This window comes from Nannobrachium achirus (assembly GCF_963921795.1).
Source record: "Nannobrachium achirus genome assembly, chromosome: 9".
Classification (NCBI taxonomy): domain Eukaryota; kingdom Metazoa; phylum Chordata; class Actinopteri; order Myctophiformes; family Myctophidae; genus Nannobrachium; species Nannobrachium achirus.
The window spans coordinates 30,298,563-30,313,517 of record NC_137818.1 but is presented as its reverse complement, the minus strand read 5'-3'; the positions used below and the strand labels follow the sequence as shown (position 1 = coordinate 30,313,517).

Genomic DNA, 14,955 nt, shown 5'->3' with positions numbered 1-14,955 from the left:
TTCCTCTTCAAAGGATCCAGCCAAATAACATTTAGGATAGGCTCTGGAGAAATGCTGTCTCTCTTTGTTAGTGCCATTGGAGTGGCAAGCCACGGGGATATGATGTATTGCAGGTGACACCTGGAAATACCCACGACAGACATACCGTTCATACATACCGGTACATGTGCGTACACATGGATACGGTACTACAGTAGTATATATGCTATGGATTGCTACCTGTATTTTCAGTCTAGATGCACAGGAGGTACAGTATAGCATTCCTGCCTCAGTTTGCACAGATGTACAGTAGCTGAATGTACTTGATGTATATTTATGATTCATGGACGGTGGATTCTATTAAACTCCACTCCCCCTTTCTACACATCCTCCATTGCATTTAAAGAGGGTTTGACATCATGCATACTCTTGTTGTCTCATAAAGATAGAGTTCAACCTATTATTATAAAGTGTTCCTTTTTTCAATGTATTTATATAAAATATGTATTTCTCATTACAGTCCTACTATTCTTAATCTTATTATACTGTTGTATACCCTTTTGCTGCCATCTGACAGACATAATGTCACACTAACATTTCACTACTTGTAGGTGACATAAATCTTCTTGATTCTCTTGAATAAGACTGGCCTGGGATCAATACAATTTTCGGGTTTCTGATCTGGTCGGAGCAGAATTAACTTTACAACATCAGGCAGCTGGAACCACCGACCGGAACCACTGGTGGCATGCACCTCCAAAATGGTTCCCCTAGTTCAAAATTGGTTTAAATTGGTATAATCGTTTTTTTCTTTTAGTATGTTAATCTTTTATTCTAACTCGTAGCGCGACTCGTGAGAATAAACTAATTGATTCGCATTATGTGGGGAACAAAAACAATGCGACACCAACCGGAATCAACCACCGGTTGAGCAGTGCAAACAAGCCCCCAGAACCATGGTACAAAGTTGAAGCGGCCAAAGCTGGAACTGCAGGCAGGGTAAAATACATGCATAAGAGCGCACCGCTGGGGTCTACAATAGGGTTCAATGGACGTCGAGCGACGTTCGTGACGTAATTACGTCTTGACGTAAGTAAAATTGGTAAACTTTCAAAACGCCACTGAGCAACTTGATTGAAATGAATAGCTGGGGGCGGGCTGTCCGTTCTCTATATTATATATAACTCCATAGGTGCTAACCGCTCCTACGTCTGGTTTTGTGTGTATGTATCCGTGTCCATATGAGTGCCTGTATGAGCACGGAACTCCATGTATGGAGATTACGAACATCATGGACGTTAGTTCCCATACAAGGAGATATCCACGTGTGTCGTGTTTGATACCATGCGAACACCTTTGCACAGGTGTGATTTTCTTTTTCTAAACTGGATCACACGACTCGGTTGAGAACGAATACCAGGCTTTCCTCTGTGGTGGAAAGTCTGGTGATGCAAGGGTGTGTTGAAAGGTGGGGTTAATGCAGCGTTATTCCTGACGTGCAGTGCTATGTTTTTCCCGCCTGCATCTGCATGTTTGATGTGTTTAGTGACACTGTGGGAATGCCGCTGTGGCGAGGCCATATTACCAGGCTCACTGCTTGTGGGCATGATGACAAGTGCTGTGATGGTGTGTGTCTTCTTTTGTAAAATAGAAAACAAATAAAAACAATGTAGAAATACTTCACCTTTAAGTACAAAAGTGCTTCACAAGACTCACAACCTTAATGTGTTTTTTTATTTAGAAATTCAACTATGATCTACACTACAGTATATAAAATAACATACTTGTGAGCTGGTTGCTGTATTGCTGTAATGCGACGCTGTCCATTGTGACTGTCAAATGGCATTTGTGGTACAATAAATAATGATTTCTCCTGTTTATTGTTCTTTCAGTGGTATACCTGGGAAGAAATGTGGGACCATTATCTTGTCTGCCGAAGAGCTAGGAAACTGCAGAGTAAGTCCTAAATATAACCATCTTCTACAAATGTTCTGCTTTGCTTGTCAATACTTAATTCGAAGTTGCATAATGAATCTTGAAAAGCGTTTTTAAACTGGTAGATAGTGGCGTACCAACAGACGATTGCATCTGACATAGGGAGATTGTACATAGTACATGGTGGCTATACTATGAGCTTCAATGGATTTTTAATGAGCTAATGTTCATTCTAATCACTGAAACAGGCATTTACTCTTACATGTGGCGTGTTAATCCATGAATCAGATTTAATAGTCTGTGTCCGCTAAAGCTCATTGGCTTTCTTTCTGTACTGGTAATTGAAGATAGTAAATAATCACATTATAGAGATGCCATTGGAGCAGGAGCAGACTTATTGTCCAGAACAATTGCACCCTCTCAGAGGCTGTAAAGCAACCCAGTGAGCTGGAGAAATTGTATAAATGTTATATGACAGCCTCAAGCACCCTACTGTAGGTTTTTATAACATGAATGCCTTGTATTAGTCAACATCGGTCAAGTGAGATATCCTTCATTCAGCTGGTGGCACACTGCTCTAGGCATGCTTCCATGATACACCACTCTGAAGCTTTTATGTGAAATGCCTTTTTGCATGAAACTTTAATACAGAGGTTCAACACTGCTCATAAAACTACTGTCTGTCTGTCTGTCTGTCTGTCGGTCTGTCTGTCTGTCTGTCTGTCTGTCCGTCTATCCGCATTTTTGTATGGCTTTACATGAGGTGCCAATGCTTATAGGGCAGTTGTGAGTCATCAGGTGCAGTTGGTCTGCAAGGATATTATTTAACGTCATTGAGGCAGAGTACCTCTCCAAGCGACGAGTTGTAATATAAATGCAAATTGTCATTATTATCACGAGTGACCATTTCCTCTTTCTGGGTTGTGTCGATTAGAGAGACGGGCCCAAAAATGTCAATCCAATCTCCCTCTGTGCCGTGTACACATATCTGAACTCTGCCAAGAAATACGTGGAACTACAGAATAGGAAGCAAAGATTATGGTTGAATTCGTAGGGTGTCAAAGATCATCTTGTTGTGTGGAAGATCTCCAGGTCTGTTTTTCTCAGTCCATTATACAAGTTGAATCATCCTCTGCATTTGCCAAGCAGAGTATTTCTCAAAACAATTTGTACAAACAGCACAAGACAATGCATTACCAGCAAAAGCCTGTGATTTTCTCAATTCATTAGTTAATCAATCAAAAGTAAATATCAATAAACATGTCAAATACATCAGAATAAGTCCTTGTTTACAAACAAGATAGTGGGGGCTGCACTGTCCCCATGATTTCCCATGGTACTGCTCCGTTTCGTGCATATCCCTATGTTTTCACAAAACATGCACAAAGACTGACGAAAGGAATGCTGAAAGTAGACAGAAATCTTTGTCCATGTCCGTACCATACTTACTGTAACATTGAGTATACATGGGCCATTAAAATGTCTCAAACTATAACCAAACCTGAAGGGATTTCACTGTTGCACTGTGGGGAGTGTGGGTGATCAGGCGCTCCCGGTTTGGGATTGTCCCAGTTTCAACAAATAACGTAAACGTCCCAGTTTTCAACATTCACTAATACATTGTTCCGGTTTTCACAGTGATTAAAACAATACTTGCATTCTGTTGAAAGGTGCAGTAAGTATTTTAGGTATTTTGAATTAATTGTCCCCCACCCTGATGAAAAAGCCTTCAGGATGTCTGACTTTATCCCTGATGCAGCCTGCCTCCAACCATTATGCTATCATGGAGACAGGGTGCAGGTACATTTATGTAGGAAAATAGCTGATCCACAAGCACAAAATGTGTTCCAATGCAACGTGTTGTGAGCTTGTGGCATATTTTCACTATTTTTGAGCGGTGGTCAACTGCTCTTAAGAGTGACTTTGTCAGTTCCCGTCTATCTATCTATCTATGTTACTATGTCCGTATCATGACCTGCAATTCCGCTGGTGACCTAGTGGCACTGTTGTGTCACACACACACACACACACACACACACACACACACACACACACACACACACACACACACACACACACACACACACACACGCACCAATGCAACCAGTCACAACTCCTTGCAAGCAACAAAACAGTTTTAAGGCCAGTCCATACCAATGCAACTCCTCGCAATTGCCATTGGGGATAATGGTTGCAGGTAGTTGCAAATAGTTGCATGTTGCAAGGAGGTACATTGGTGTGTGGACTGGGCTTAAGTTAAACTTCCCCAAAGTCGTTATGCATGTTTGCCACATTGTATCTAAAAATCAAACCCAAGTTTGAACTGAGCGGTGGTGCGTGCGTGTGTGTGTGCGTGTGTGGATGCATGCATGTACATTTCAAGGCTGCTCACCTCTCTGGTCACCCAGTGGTACTCAGGCTACATACAGACAGACTGACAGACACGCATACAAGCATACACACACGGCCACGTATAGGAAACGGTGTGACCACTGCTCAAAAATACCTAGTTAGACCAGAACGCCAACAGATTCAGGAACCAACCTGGTCCGAGGGCCCTGGATACTGGGTGATGTATCACAAGTTTTGGGGGAACTGAAACCAGTAGCGTGAGTGAGCATAGATATGAATTTGACTGCGTGGGGGAATTTCTGCAAGTTGGGGGGGCGGGGGGTTCTGTTATCCAACAGAGAGGTTGGATCTCACCTGGGTGTTGGATAGACAGGAGAAGCAGCTCCAGCTACTGATCAAAGGTTCTCTCTCTTGGCTGCCGTTATCTCTGGAACATAATGATGTGTAGAATAGCTTGGCATCAGCAGCTCCCTCCCTCCATCACTCCCTCCCCTATCTTTGCAGTCTAGCCATCAATCTAGCCAACCGCTAGCCTTTTCACACAACACCCTTAAAGCCTGTGGGGATTTCCTCCCACCAAGTTATACCTTCAGCATAGTTTGTGAAACTATATTGAAATGGGTAATTTTTTTATCAGTTGAAAATGGAGGATTTACAGTATGAGGGACGGTACTGAAAGGAGAGTCAGCCACATGTTATATCTTTATACATTTTTATACTTTCAGTTACATTAAAGAAATTGATTAAATTAACATTTTGCTGTACACCTTCCTGTAGAGGAGATGGACTATGTAAACTATGTATTTTACATTAAAATGATAGCATCTGAACACATGAATCAATTTATTTCCATCCATTGCCATTGACAACGCTGTTATAGTACATCTATTAGATAACAGCGCTGACAGTGACTTCTGTACCATTAACAGTACACTCACTGCCTGGCAATGTGAAAAGACACTTCTGTAGTGCAATTCAGTTTGCCTGTGTAGTATTATAACAGAGTTGCACTTTTGTTACCATTTTTATTTACATAATTCACTGTGTAAGACAAATAACAATTGTCTCTCCCTTATTAACAAACCTCTCTCACCTGCGCCTTGCATTCATAACACATTGATATTAGGAAATTACACTCAGGAATTTTGTTAATTTCAGACCCATAAAAATAATTTCCCCTGTTTTTAATTGTAGTGGCACTTATAATGTAATGTGTGTCTGAGCGGGTGCCATGGCCTAAAATTCAAAAAGAGGTAAACATGATGTCATGTGAATATTATTATTTGACTGCATTGTTCAGCATGCCCATGCTCCCAGTCCTTCGACAGGCTATAACTCAGGTAATTACCTCACCGATAATTGTATAAATATTCGGGTTAGGTGATGGCACTGCACAGTAACATCCTCTGTGTAAATATTTCCTATTGTAACTCTGAGAATGTGCACAAATGTAACCAAATGGACCGGTAAATGAACACTGAAGGAAACACTGTGTGCTTTTGAAAGCCTCACTGTGCATCACTACATTGTGCCAGCACAGTGTTATCCTGCTAGACAGCGGGAGCTGAAAGCGGGACATGCGCTGCATCACATGCATCCCCCTGGTGCTCATAAACCCCAATGGCTGCTGGATTGAATGTTCTGCCTTCTTTCCCGCCTAAAGTGAGAACGCTGCTGGGCGCTGAAGTGAAGATGTGTTATCCGTTCCTAGTGGGGGGGGTTCATGATGGTGGAGACTGCATCAGGATAAAGTCAATGAGGCCCAGTACTGGCGCTCATTCGTCCAAGATGCTGGTGTTTTTTTGGATAACTGATTTCAGTACTCTCCTCTGCATTATGTAACGTGTTTTTATGAACAAAAACTGAACGATTGGTTCAGAGAGGGAAAGTATTATTAGTGACAATGTGCAGACTGTAGTTGGTAAAGCAAGGCAAGCTTATTTTTTGTACTGCTTTACATAAAACATTAAACAATGAGACATTAAGGCTCAGGGCATTGAAGGAGTGCAAAAGAAACATATGCTAAGTCTACACAAACAATCACTTTGGCAGATAGCCAGCCATGATTCAAGATTTCTTTTCTATATGAAAAATATAATCATGTGGATCATGGAATCCACATGGGAACAACGTGGCATCAATGTGGATCTTGGACTTCATGTGATCAGACTGTGGCGTTCATCAATCATCATCTATCTGTATGACAAGTAAGTTAGACATTTCAAAGATTATAAAACATGTGAAAAAAGTGCCTGCTGGCAGTTTGCAGAGGAAATTTGGTGCCGATAGGTCCCAGGACACACAGACAGACAGACTGCTCCTATAGATCGCTAGACTCCTGCAAAGCCATGCCCTAAAGTATTACTTGGCTTGCAGTAGTACAAGTTGGTGAATTTAGGAGAATTCCATTATGCATTGTTACAGGTGTCACACCACAAGGTAGTTGGCCCTGTAGTTCACATGGTTGATTTCCCACAAATTGGAAAGCTCAGTTTAGCTATTATATCCTCGCTACTATTATCAGAAGGGGAATAAAAAAAAAACTACTTTATGCACAAAGCACCAGATTAGAGTTATGGAGGCTAAATTAAAATTGATCTACTGCAGCACTGATGCATGTAGTCCCCACTTGCTGGTTTAATTAGCACTTTACTTGCGTTTTCCCCATGGCATTGATTGAAAACAACTCAATTTAAAAGAGTTCAATTTGCAAAAGAACATAATTCTAGATCTATTTTTCAGTGTATACTTATACTGGCATGGAGTCTGCTGTTTAATTTTGCAGCGACCTCTGTACGTAAATTGGAACCACACGGAACAAATTTGTACACTCTCAAAGTTTTTTGGCTGTGTGGGGCTGCATCTGAGCACCATTCCAAAGTTTAAAACATTTGCGGTCAGTGACTGTGACAGACATTACTGACTAGGTTGATGTTGTGCGAGATCAACATTCACACTTTCTAAAATGTTTGTGGTGCTGGAAGTAAATCCACATGAAAACAAAATGTGCATACGCCTTCACACAGTTTTCTCTGCTTTATTTGTCAATGTTTCGGTTGGACAAGGTGATTTTAAACATCAACAAACAAAGTGATTGGATAACTGTGGAAGAAATGTTTGCCACCCCCGTTGGTTAATGAATTACCATCGCGGTATATCCTATGCACAATGAGGAAAGCATGTAAAAAAATATTGAACATTTATCGTTTTTGGAGGAAAAGAGAAATACATTTTCAACATCAAGTATCGGCGGTGCGGGCACCTACAGTATTCATAACACACACACAGTCGATCAAAGCTGTGAGTGCACGGTTGGCCTGTTTGAAATGGACAGTTATTGAGTTATCGGGCTTGTTGTTGCGAATGGCTGAGCAATGTTTGACCATACAAACTTTCAATCCCCCTGTTGTTATTCCAACATCAGCTACATTTAATTACATAAATAACTCCTGTTGTTGAGCTTAGTAATGACACCAAGTGTGTTTCTTCACGGTAAACGGGTGATAAAATGTCACCTTTGGTGATTCAATTACGCTGTGCACATTTGTAATTACCTTTAGGTTGATGTGGGTCACAGCGATCAATGTGGGGCCCTGTGTTTAGGTCCGACAAGGGCAGTCCAGCCCATCACTGCCCTGTCTCCCATTTAATTACTGCACCTCTCAATATAAAACGCCCTAAAGACCACCTGGGGAAAATTGCACTTTCATCCATTCCATATCTGTTAGTTTTTTTTTTGTTATCAATTATTTTTATTTTCCAAAACATGAAATTAGAGACATACATATGAATAGAACAAGAAAAAGTAAAACATTGATCAAAAGAAAAATGCAATTAACAGACAAACAACACAAACAATAGCAAAACAAGAAAAGGAAAAGAAAACCCACCCACCCCCTTTCCCCGGACCAACACGGAATGTACAATAGTGCATGCCTGTGCTAGGCTGTTACCACTATATAGTGATTTCTTGAATCATAGCCTTAAGCTTATCTGCAATGTCCGACCACATATTAATGTTTTCTTCTTTTGCTCCGTGTAACCTTGCTATCGACTGCTCTAAATATACTATATCTAGAAAGGTCAAGGCCCACTGGCGGAACGTTAACGTATGAGGAGGTTTCCACCGCGTAGCTACCATCTTCTTCGCCGCCGTTAATCCAGCAAAGAAGATGCGCTTGCGTATATTGTTTAGTTGCAACTGTGAGACGTCATTTAATAAAAATAAAGAAGGAGAAGATATGATATTAATACTAAAAATAGTTGAAAGTTTGGAGGCAACCATATTCCAGAATGACGACACATTTGGGCATTCCCAAACCATGTGAAGGAAGGTACCAATACTATTTGAGGCGCAGAGAGTGCAGTTGGGATTATTCAAAATCCTCATAGCACATAGTCTGCGGGGAGTTAAATAAGTCCGATGAACAAAATTTAAATGAATTTGTTGATGGTCTGGATTTCTAGAAGATAGCCTAATGTTAGACCATACTGTGTCCCAACAAAAGTCAGGGTCCAAATTTGGTACATCATTCCTCCAAACAGTATCAACAGATAGGGGCCCATAACTACAGTCTAATAAAAAACCATAGAGGGTGGAAACCAAACCTCTTGTTCTGTTACCATCACAGATAAACTCATGGAAGGGGTGCAATCTAAGGGGAGCTTGCCATGGGACCCCGTAGGTCCTCATGGACGTTCTCAGTTGGAAGTAGAAAAAAAGGGTATTTCCAGGCAGATTGAAGATGTCACACAAATCTCGAAAAGGTCGTAAACCATTTCTATCAAATAAGTCCCCTAATGTACGAATCCCCTTAGCCCTCCACCTTGGAAAGCGAATGGGGCGATCCTCGATTAAAAGTCTTTGATTATTGAACACTGGGGAAAATAAGTTCCATTTACAATCAATCTTACACATCTTTTCAGCTGCCCTCCATACTGCCACTAAATGAGAAATGATAGGTCCAAAGCGAACTTTGCATTGATGTGTAGTTATGTTTGAATAGATAAGATCTCTCAATTCAACAGGCTGCACTAAACTCTCCTCAAGCTCTCTCCAAGAAACCTTATTTGCTGGGTTAAACCAATTTAAAAGGGGGCGGAGCGTGAAGGCCCAATAATAAAATTTAAAGTTGGGCAATGAAAGGCCGCCATCATCTCTAGCACGTTGTAATAGAGAAAGTTTAAGACGAGGGCGTTTCCCTTTCCACACAAACTTAGATATCGAAGAGTGAAGCTTATTCCAGTATTGCGGCGGTGGTGGCAAAGGGAGCATAGAGCTTACAAAGTTAACCCTAGGAAGAACATTCATCTTTATGATTGAAACTCGAGCTTGGAGAGAGTTGGGCAAAGATGACCATCTATCTAAATCAAGACAAATCTTATTTAGAGTGTCACCATAGTTGTTCTTAACAATAGCCTGAAGAGAGGGGAAAATATCTATGCCAAGATATTTGAATTGGCTTACTACTGGGATTATGGGCGGCAGGATAGCAGATCTCATCTGATCATTTAGAGGTAGAAGGGCTGACTTCGTCCAATTAATTTTGTAGCCGGAAATGGAACTGAACTGATCAAAAATTTGAAGGACGTGAGTAATTGACTGTGGTGCATTCTCAATGAACAGTAGAATATCATCAGCATATAGGGAAATGCGATGCTGTGTGTTGTTAATCGAAACAGGAGTAATATCTGCAGACTGACGCACTGTCTGAGCCAAGGGTTCGAGTGAAAGTGCGAAAAGGAGAGGACTAAGGGGACAACCCTGCCTTGAAGATCTGCCAATCGTGAATAGCGGCGAACAGATCTTACCGGTTAGGACCATCGCTGACGGATTAGAATAAAGTACTTTAACAAAATGTATGAATGAAGCACCAAATCCCATTTTATCTAGTACAGCCCACAGGTAAGACCATTCCAGACGATCAAATGCTTTCAACGCATCGAGCGACAACACTGCGGCGGGGGTCCTCAGCTCCTTAGCCCTATCGATGATATGCAATAGTCGTCTAGCATTATCAGAGGCTAGTCTAGTTCCTATGAAACCTGTCTGATCACAGTGTACTAAGGTGGTCATAAAACCCTGCAAGCGACGCGCAAGCACCTTAGCAAAAACTTTTAGATCAGAATTCAAAAGTGAAAGCGGTCTATAGCTTGCGCAATCTGTGGGATCCTTGTTCTTCTTCAACAATAATGATATAATAGCTACATTCACATCCCTGGAGAAAGAGCCACTTTCAATTGCATATCGAAACATGTCAAGCATCAGCTGACCTAGATCTTCCCAAAAGATGGCATAAAGTTCAGGGGGTATCCCATCCAAACCAGGCGACTTGCCCCTACGCATTGCAAGCACAGCTTCCTGTAATTCCGCCAGATGGAGCGGTCTATCTAAGGCTTCCGCATCCGCCTCGCTAAGGGTTGGTAACTGTATGTTGGATAAAAAATCATTGCATACTGCATCATCGTGAATGACCTCGGAGGTGTAGAGCTCATCATAAAAAGCACGAAACGTGGCATTGACCTCTTTGGGTTCTGTAACCATGGCTCCCGTTGTTGATTTGACACTAACAATATCAGCAAAATGCTCATTGGATCTAAGACGTAAAGCCAGTAAGTGACTGGGTCTTGCACTATTAAAATAGTAGTTTTGCCTTGTGCGTTTCATTTGAAATTCTGAGCGGCGCTTGAGAATGGAGTTAATTTCTTTCTTAACTAGCTCTCTCTGGGTTGCTGTACTAACATCAAAGTTATTTTGGAGAGAATTATCCAAAGTAGAAAACCGAGATTCCAATTCCACCAGTTTGGCTGACCTTAATTTTCTCTGAGTGGACGCATAGAGGGTTGTATTACTCCTGATAAAGCCTTTAATTGCATCCCAAAGAATTCTGGGATCCTCAACTGAGCCTGTATTGATATTTATAAATTCGCGCAAACCAGTTTGAAACTGAGCTACAAATGCCGCATCGCGCAGCAGTGTGGTGTTAAACCGCCATCTAGGAGCTCTATCTATAACCTGTTTCAGTGAAGCAACACACAGCACCGCCTTGTGATCCGAGAGTGACATTGGGAGCAACTCTACCTTGGCAATTTTATGAAACAAGCTAACAGGGGCAAAAACGTAATCGATCCTAGAGAATGAAGCATGCCTACCCGACAGAAAAGAAAAATCTCTAACCGTTGGGTTCATTAAACGCCAGATGTCGAGTAAGCCAGTTGAGTTTGCCCAAGCACGTAGTTCTGCAGACGCTAGTGCTTGTTCTCTGCTTTCTACCCCAGTGGATCTATCTAGGTTATGTTGCCATGTTGCATTGAAGTCAGCACCAACAATGATTTTGAAATCCGTCAGTTCCAATAAGGTTTTAGTTAGTAATTTGTAAAACTCTTTGTCTAAAACATTTGGAGCATACACAGAGACTAGTGCTAGCATTTTACCCTCCAAGCGGATTTTAGCAACAGCTATCCTCCCGTCACTGTCAGACCAATCACCCAAAAAATCCAACCTAAGGTTACGTCTAGCCAATATGGCTACTCCCTTGGTTTTGGAAGAAGCAGCTGAAAAGGCTAAAACACGATAATGTTTATTAGCCAATCGGTTGGAATGCTCTTTTAAAAGATGAGACTCCTGTATAAATGCAAAGTCAATTGATTTAGATCGCAAAACCCCCAAAATGCTGGTTCGCTTATGCGGTATATTCGCTCCCCTTACATTGAAACTTAGAAATTTATATTCTGTCATAATTGTGGTTCAAACCATACGCACAGCAAGCACAGTAGAACATTTTAGAATTTCCTAGTTGGTCCCTCACAACAAACCTTCCCCACAGAAAAACAAAACAACCCCAAAAGGAACAGAAAGGAAAAAGCAACATCAAACGAACATAAAAAAACACATAACATTGAAGCTTGAGGGGGAAAACCCCATTAGCATCAGAGTGCACAAAAACAGTTCCCCACCCCATCAACCTATTAGTCAACCTTCATTTCACTCTGTCAGAGAGTGCAAACAAGTAACTGCCCAAAAGTAACCATACATTGCCCTCTGGTGATTATGTAAATATATAACAGATCACCAAAGTAAAAACAACAACAACAAAAAAGTGCCTTCTTGTGGCTGAATAGCTCTCAAACATTCCATCCGCTCAAATTATGATCAATCTCCCCACTTCATATCACTTAAATAAATGAGAATGGTATGTTAACATTTCTAGTAAAGAAGGGGGAGAGAAAAAAGAAAAGAATAAAGGGAAAAAAAATGAGGGGACTATAACAACTGTAATAATAATAATCAGTCCAGCATTAGGCCCACCTAGAATGTGATAAAGCCCTATAAGCCACGTTAATGCAAATAACCAAACACTTGTGACAGATAAGTGGAAATAAGGCTGTCACCACGACAAGGCACTAATATAATATTAATAATAAAAATAAATAAAAAGGAAATCAGTGTATATGATATAAAAAATATATGCACTTATATATGTAGTTAGAAATAGAAATTAAAAGCACATCCGGGGGGCCATATGCAGCAAAGCACACACAGTGTTAATGCATACTGCGCCACATACAGCCCCCCCCATGCATCCATGTATACAAACCACAATTACTAATTAGAAGGGGGAAAAAAAGAAAGAAAAGAAAAGTCTGTATACATAAGTATTTACATAAAACACAGTTATGTATGATCAGGAAACCATATACAACACAGCACACATAATGCATACTGCGCCATATACAGCTCCCTGTACATGCCCAAAAGGCCAGTGCAAACTTAGATAAATGTCAATCATATTAGTTAAGTCTGTTTCCGTCTTAAACAGTAAACTACCATACTTCAAACAGTGAACCTACCCAATCACGACTACAAAATAAATATCCCAATACAGAGCTCCCCTCTCCCCCCATCAAGAAATTAACATTTTAGAAGACAACAAGTAAAGTAGGTTAATAACTACCCCCCCCCCCCCAGACAGCGGATCCACAAGCACGTAGAGCCAACGCGCCACGAGATCGTACATCCGCCAGCTATTGAGATTAGAAAAAAAAGGAAAAGAAAGAACGAGTCAATGAGCCAGGGAGAGAGAGAGAGAGAGGAGAAGCAGAGATAGGTAGAGAGACATAGAGAAAGGGCGGGAGAGCGAGTGGTCTCTGGAACCGCGGAGCCTTCACAATTTAGACCATATTATTTATATCTGTTTCACCTTAAACAGTAGGCTACATTACTCAATACAAAGGCCAAAGCCCAGTCTCGCCCTCCTACCCGAGAAAGTAGCGTTTTAGGAGGCATAAACGAACCATAAACTAACAACCAACATAGCCGCCATTACCTAACAGAAAGAGAGAGAGAGAGAGAGAGAGAGACACACACACACACACACAGCGAGAGAGAGAGCCATAGAGAGAGAGAGAGAGAGAGAGAGAGAGAGAGAGAGAGAGAGAGAGAGAGAGAGAGAGAGAGAGAGAGGGAAAGCCGAGATAGATAGAGAGACATAGAGGAAGACGAGAGAGAGAGCAGGCTCCGTCTGAACCGCGACACGGAACCCGTTAGACAAAGCTTAACAGAGAGAGATAAAACCCTCTAGACCTATATAGTAAGCAGCACAACGCTCAATAAGAGCAAAGAAAAGGAATACAATAATAACAAGAACAATGTCCATTATATTCAAACAAAAAAGACAGTGAATTATGCTTATAGCTTTAGCAGCCCTAAATCCTCTCTCCTTGCGGTAACCTAAATTAAAACGAGTAACACCCATCTGCTTACAGATCTTGTTAAAAAATAAAATATATCTTATTCTTCGATACAAATAAAATAGGTATTATGAAACGAAACACTTGAAAACACAACGTCAAGTCAGATGATGAGTCCAAAACAATAAGTAGGCTTACATTAACAACTCACCCTTTGGGGAGGAGGAGGAGGAGAGAGTGAGGAAAGAAAGACGCTGCGTAAAAGTCATCTCCAAAGTCCCAGCCAGCTTACCAACAGTCCATTAAAGGCAAAAGGATATCACATCGGCAGAATGTGTTTGAAAGCACGCGATCACGAAAGCAAAAGTGTCCCTGGTAAAAGTTAGTTCTCTGTAACTGTCGTCTCATCATCCCGCGTAGCTAGAGTCTCGTCCGCAGCACCTGGAGTCTTGAACTTATCCTTGCAAAAGGCCAGAGCTTCCTTGGGTGAGTTGAAAGTAGAAGTCGCCTCATCCACGGTTATCCAGAATTTGCTCGGGTGCCTTATTCCGTATTTCACTCCTTCCGCGGTGATGGAACGTAGGAATTCCTTTACTGGCCCGAAAGCTGCCCTTCTCTTTGATGTTTCAGCAGACCAGTCGGGGAAAATATACACCTTTTTGCCATTGTATGTCAGTTGGCCTGCTTTCCTGGAGAGCTGGAGTATGCGTTCCTTTACCCGGAAAAAATGGATCCTTGCCAGGAAAGCCCTTGGCTTATCAGAACGTGGATTGCCGGTCCGATGAGCACGATCCACCTCCGGGGGGGAGTCGGGAAACTCGTCGGGGAATGTTTTCTGCAAAAAAGACTGGATAAAGGCCACTGGGTCAGCCTTTTCTAGCCCAGGAGAGATCCCAATCACTCTTATGTTGTTCCTACGACTCCGGTCTTCTGCTATGACGAGCTTCTCCTCCAGATTAGCACATCTTCTCTCCAATTCAGTGATACACATCTGCAAAC

At 41.5% G+C, this 14,955-nt stretch overlaps 1 protein-coding gene across 1 annotated transcript in view; it reads left to right on the top strand.

The window, feature by feature from the left end:
- The window catches only part of cpne5a (copine Va), a gene marked incomplete at its 3' end in the record, with an annotated part of 99,603 nt that overhangs the window by 53,187 nt on the left and 31,461 nt on the right, over window positions 1-14,955 (top strand). Inside the window, exon 7 of the mRNA XM_080733956.1 lies at window positions 1,872-1,935. Coding sequence (XP_080590082.1) covers window positions 1,872-1,935 — 64 coding nt within the window. The remainder of the gene's footprint in view (window positions 1-1,871; window positions 1,936-14,955) is intronic.